At 38.0% G+C, this 6392-nt stretch overlaps 1 protein-coding gene across 1 annotated transcript; it reads right to left on the reverse strand.

Moving 5' to 3' along the window:
• Positions 1-3882: 3882 nt before the first annotated feature.
• LOC106906882 (olfactory receptor 51E2-like) lies at positions 3883-4851 on the reverse strand. The gene has a single exon (XM_088012696.1). It carries the CDS (start codon positions 4849-4851, stop codon positions 3883-3885), a length of 969 nt encoding a protein of 322 aa, XP_087868822.1.
• Between the last annotated feature and the right edge of the window lie 1541 nt (positions 4852-6392).

Here is a 6392-nt window from a genome sequence, read left to right on the forward strand (position 1 = left end):
ATTGCTTTACCTAATGTTCCTCCCGTGTTGTTCGCTGCAACTCTTTTGGAGGCTTCAGGAAGATACCTGCGGATGTGACTGTGTGTACCAATATTTTTAAAGCCCATCCCATGAGTTTAGTCTCAAAAAGTAATTGTGAAATACCTCATTTGTTCTAGTAAATTGGTCCATTGAGAGGCCAAGTTCATGGCTTACACTTTGTGTTTGTTGTGATCAAAACAAAGTTCTAATTACCTGAAAGATTAATTGAAACGAACAGCCTTTTGCAAATTATATCAACTGGTTGAATCTGTAAAAAATACATGTTTTGATGGACTGCCTTACAACATGCTTTATCAACATCCTGTAGCTACTGATCTTTGTTTTTTCCAATTTACATATTCATGTTTAAGCTTTTGTTAGTTATCTTATGATTTGAGATTGCCCAGACCCATGTGACTGTCGATCCTTCTTGACTTTCAAAAGTTAAACATTTAATTCTTTGTATTTAAATTATCCTTTGTATGCACACAGTAAAAAACTTTTACATAATTACAGCTTACAATCATGCCCCACAATGTGGCAGAGTGATACAGTGGATGTTTTATTCCAAGCAGTGTAATCCTTTTTTTCCAATACGGTAAAAAATTTTTTGCTGGAAATGATTACTTTTAAAAAGATTTTTCATTTTGGATTTAAATGCTATGCATTTAGATGCTTATTTTTATTTACATCTGGCAGCTGCTGAATGGATTACAAAAAGTTACCTAATCCCAAATGAGCTAAAATGGGAGACTTCAAAGACAGAGAAAAAGCAAAGAAGAGAGAGAAACAAATTATCTCAAAAAACAAAATAGATTTTACCCGCAATTGTTTTTTACAGTTGAATTTCGGCAACCCCGGCTGCCGGCGTTTTACCATAAAATAAAAAGCATATTTTACTGACATGTCCTGGAGTGTAATTTCTTAACCCACATGCAGAACACCACGCGGAGAACAGAAATCAGTTAAATACGTTTATTGTAAACACACAATAATGATCAACAATAGAGTTCTGAAGAAAGTCTGCAATCTGGATCACCGGAGCACAGGAATGTGAAAAAAGAGGGAAAAAAAAGGAGTCGTGGAAAACGGCAGTGTCAGAATAAATGGACTGGTCTCACTTGAGTGGAGGTAGGTCAGGGGGAAGAATCACTGTGGTTACCAGGGTTTGGTTCAGGTGGAGGGTTGCTGCTTGACCGACGAAGAGGTTGCGGTGGCAGGCGGACAGGTAAGCTTTGGATCACAGAAGGCGAGGAGCGAGTGAGACTGATGACAGGGTAATCCAAGGAGGTTTGGTTTACTGTGGAGGTATCAGTGGAACTCTAGCAACCAGTGGGTCCACAGCATCATGAGGAATAACCTGAGGAGATATCACTTGAGGTCCACAACAGGAGATCACAGTGAGAAGCTCAGAGGGCTGGAGTACCAAATACTGGCTAACACTCTGGATCTCAAGTGTTGGCAGCTCCGTCCTCATATACTCCTCCAGACGATCTGATTAATTGCAGGTGTGCAGGAATCCAGGAACCACCGAAAAAACAGTCTCTTGGCACCGTCTGGTGGTAAAAGAGGGGGAAAGCAGCAAAACAGAACCATTCCAACAACATGATTTCCAACAGGGTAATTGTTTTTACCGTGGAATTTTGGCAACCCCAGCTGCCGGCTATTTTTATTTATTTATTTATTTTTACATTGTGGGGTTGCCAGAATTCCACAATAAAAGAAATTAGGGATAAAAATGTTTTTTGTTTTATACCAATTCCTTTGAGATTTCAGTTTGATATATCATTATAAATTATACATTTAATTATTAAAAAATAAAAGAAACCAAAGTATCACACCAACATTCTAATCTTTGTAAATTACTTTTGCAGTCTGGTTTATGGTTTTACGTCAAAGATATAAACATCAGCAAAATTTGTAGTTTTGACTAATTAATTCCATTAATTTTAGGGTAATTAGCTCCAGGCAATATTACAATATTTTTCTATGAATTTTACAATTACTTAGATTTTTACAATAGATGTCTGTGTTTTCTACATTTAAAAATCACTTGAATATATGTTTATGGAGTTACGTATTTTTTACGGTAATGAAGTGATTTTTATATTACAGTCAGCAAACCGTAACTATTTTACCATTTTTTACCGTAAATTTACTGACTTATTTTGCAGTGGTGACTGACGGTGATTCCATGTATTTTCTACGGTAATAAAATGTTTTGGATATTACCAGGGGTGAAAGTAGTATTAAATTCTTGGCGGTACTATTTGGAGTTTCTGTGCTGATTAATTTTTTTGCAAAGCGATAAAAGCTGGGTAGCTCTTGAATTGCTACACAATGGAGCCATGTTTCCCTCAGCCCACTGGCTGCAATGTTGACACCTTGAGATGCCATGAGACCTAAATTCTGAACGTTACGGCATGGAGTGCATCCCAGTTTTCCATGTCTGGCATATAACCATTCATTTTAGCTTTTAAACTGGTTATATTGATCCTGTGTCCAGACAGAGGGGTAATCAGTAGATCTAGCATCATGACCTGTTTGTTCTGAAGATCCTGCAGCTTCCTCTTCCTAACATGGCGCCTCCTCACCCTGACTCTCATACTGACAGGAGGAACCACAGAGCTCTGTTAAGTTAAAGCTCATCTTCTGAAGTTGGGATATTTTTCCTCCAACAGGTTCCAGAGGAATCACCTCAAACCAGATGTTGGACTGGATTTTATTTCAATGCCATTTGTGAATGTTAGAGCCTCAATTTCAACAGTGGAGCTTTAAAGGTTGAAAAACGTCATTTTGGAGAAAATCTCATCAACATCAATATTTCCACTAAATAAGAGGCAAAAAAAAGTTTAATAGAGGAAAAGCCTCTCGGTCTCTGAGCTCAATGCAAGATGTCAGAGAGCATCAAACTATTTTTTTAAATATTAGAAAATTAATTTAATTTCACATAATTATCGCGGTAGAAGCCATTTGTTTGTTAAATACTTATTGAAACATATTTACCGTGTTTGATGTTTGTTGTGAATGACGTATACTCACAAAGAACGAGATAATAAGTTCAAGTTTGTCGTTTATTGAACGTTCAGAAACTACAGCGGCTGCGCCAAGGTAAACAAAGATAAAACAACCCGAAGAGGTGATCAACTCTAAACCACTCGCACCTTTTTACTCTCCGTCTCTATTTGCCATTTAAGCACACCCGTTGCCGTGGAAACCGCCTGCGCTCCGCAAGCCGAGCAGGGACTACATTAAAAACATAACATTCAGTCCGTTACGATATCAGGTTTTCAGGCTTGATATTTATTTTGCGATTATTAATAAGCCTCTCATGAACACAGCGGTGGTTGATTAGTTAATTTTAAACTCCTGCTCTGCTAGTTATTAATGGAACCGAAACGCACAGAATTGCGCAACACCTGATTGAAACAATAATTACAGAGGTCATTATTTTTGTTGGGTCATTAATTTGAACACGTTTTGTTGGTTTTTTGTTGTTCTTTAATAAAGCTACGAACGTTTTGATAAGGAGTCAGAGCAGGACGTGCTGGTCTCAGCGTCCTGACGGCGTTTAGTTTGTCATCTAATGCCCAGATCGACTCAAAACCTCCCGATCAACGTGTTGCTCCCCTGCTCTAGCAAAGCACGAACAGTTCAGAAACAATATGAAATGGGGGAAAAGCTGTTTATTAACTAATGAAGTCGTGTTTTAGATTGTTCTTGAAAAACTAATCACTCACGGCTGATTAGTGAAGCCATAGATTCTTTACAGCAGACAGCTGCTCCCCTCTGTTTGTCCTTGGGGAGAAAGATCTATATCAAATGCTCCAGTTTGTCACTGTAACGTCTGCAAGGATTGTATTAGAATTTTGTATTAACTTTGGCTTTTCTAAATAAAACTAGTGTTCTGATTTTGATCTCTTTAGTTTTCAGAGAATAAACAACAGGATTAATGCAAGGAGGCATGCAAGATGCCAGCGACAGACTCAGAACTCTCTTCTCTGGGTCCACTACCCTTGAAAACAACCCAATAGCAAAAATAACAAGAAGAGGAATATAAAATATAGCAACAACAATAATATGTTCAACACATGTGGCCAAAGTTTTCACTCGTCTGTCCACAGATTTCATCTTGAACACAGTCACCAGGATGCTCACATAGGAGAGCAGGATGAAAATGAAAGGTACTCCTAGGTTCAGAACAGAGAGGGATGAAGATGCCGACCACTGCAGTGAATAATCGTTACAGGCAAGTCGAAACACAGGTGCATAGTCACAGAAATAACTGAACACCCTGACAGAGTTGCAAAAAGACAGTCGAGTCATTGAGCTTACAGAAAACGTTATAATTCCCACAATAAAACACCAAGAAGCAAAAATAATCCAGCACATGCTGCGCACTGTGTTGATTGAGTTCTGCCTGAAGGGGAAACATATAGCAATCAGCCTGTCATAGGCCAGTATAGTGAGTGCATAAGACTCCAGAGCTGCAAATGCATAATATCCAAACATCTGAACAAGACACAGGTTAAACGGAATAAAATTGTCTTTGATGAGAAAAATCTTTATCATGCCAGGAATGGTGCAGGTGTTAAGCACTAAATCTATCACTGCCAGGTTGGTGATGGCCAAGAATTTTGGAGTGTGCAAACTGTGACTCACAGCAATTGTATAAATCAGCAAACAGTTAAACATCACTGAAAATATATAAACAAATGCCAGGAAGATGAAATACACAGATATGAAGGGAAATGACTCAAATCCAACAATGTAGAAACCTGGAGGGTGAATGATGACAGAAGTGTTTGAAACAGTCCTAGAGGAAGACATCACTGATTCCCACAGCGTTTGCTGGAAGATGGAGCCTCAGTAAGAAAATCTTACTGAAAACAGAAAATGTAGGGTCCGTGTTAAATTCAAGTCTAACTATATAGCCTCAACTGCAGCCTGCATACTGTAACCACACACTGCCTTTCTCATGAGATTCAACTCACATTACGTACTTAAAAAGTAGTTTTGAAATACCTTGTTTATTCTACTAATTTGGCCTCTTGAGAGAGCAAGACTGAAGTTATTCTGATAAACATTTGCTCTGCATGAAACTAGGACCTAATTATCTACATGTTGATCTAGTAACCTGAGTAACTAAACTCCCATTGTTAATAATTACAACTGGTTCAATCTGCTCCAAAGTTCTGACGTATTGCAAACATAAAGTTGAAGAGATGAGACATTGGTTTAGTTTCTAATTAGCCAATTTGTTGTGTCACTAGAGGATCTTTATTCCTTCAAATGTTGCATGTTTTAACTTTTATTCAGAATTATTCTTTACTGTCCCACAATGGGGATTTTTCTGAAATGGAAAAATTCAGAATCAAATAGGAGCTGCTTATGAAATGATAGAGTGAACATCTTATGAGCATTCTTATCCATAAGCATTGGTGCCGTACAACATACAATACTTTTTCTGTTTTAGGTCAGTTAGGATTACCATAATTTATTTTTAATTGCTAAATGTGAGAATAATAAGGGAGAGAATGTGATTTTCTTTATATAAATTCAGAAGTTTATATCCTACGTCCTCTTTATGTGGTAAAATTGTCATTTACTCTTTATGACAAAGGTGAAACGTTTTCGGTTTCCTTCAAAATATTTTGCTAAATTTTAGCAGATTTCCCCTGACAGAGCTGTTGTATCTGAGTCTGGATGGATTTCCTCACATACATCTTATAATATCTGTCATAAGTTGTGGTTGTAGTGGTGAGGAGAGACGCCGAGACCCAGGTTATGGTGGTGATGATATTTAATGATGAAAATAAAGCTCAGTCCAAAAACAGGCAGCACGGCAGAGAGACAGGCACACAGCCAAATACCGGTAGCAACTGAACGACAGGACTACGTGCGAGCGAACACAAACCAGGACTTAGCAGTACAACTGGTGAGTAGACTAACGACAATAGACAACGACAAGGACCCGACGAGGAACACAGACAACAGGTGGGTTAAAATACACACGGGGTAATTAAGGGAATGAGACACACCTGGGGAGCAATCAACGGGGAGGACAGGACAGAGACTCACAGGGAAACAGGAAAACATAGAAAAACTCAAAAATAAACATACAGAAACACGGAACCTAACAATATCCAACCACAGCAGTGGTTCTCTAAAGCAGAGACTTTGTTGTAAGCAACTTTGTAACTAATCTGGTGGCATGCTTAGTGTCAATGTCCATTTTGATGACCCAATCAGTGCACATCAGATTTTTGAAGTAATTTATTTTTTCTCATTAAGTCTCCTTATATTGGATAGTTAATGAGAAGTTTCTTTATATTGGTGCTACATTCATTTCACTACATATTGTGGCTCCC

This window comes from Poecilia mexicana, unplaced genomic scaffold (assembly GCF_051168715.1).
Source record: "Poecilia mexicana isolate PSO_F unplaced genomic scaffold, ASM5116871v1 scaffold_14, whole genome shotgun sequence".
In the NCBI taxonomy this organism is placed as follows: Eukaryota; Metazoa; Chordata; class Actinopteri; order Cyprinodontiformes; family Poeciliidae; genus Poecilia; species Poecilia mexicana.

Coding starts and splice junctions, on each gene's coding strand:
- LOC106906882 (XM_088012696.1), bottom strand. CDS start 4,851: ATGTCTTCCTCTAGGACTGTTTCAAACACTTCTGTCATCATTCACCCT.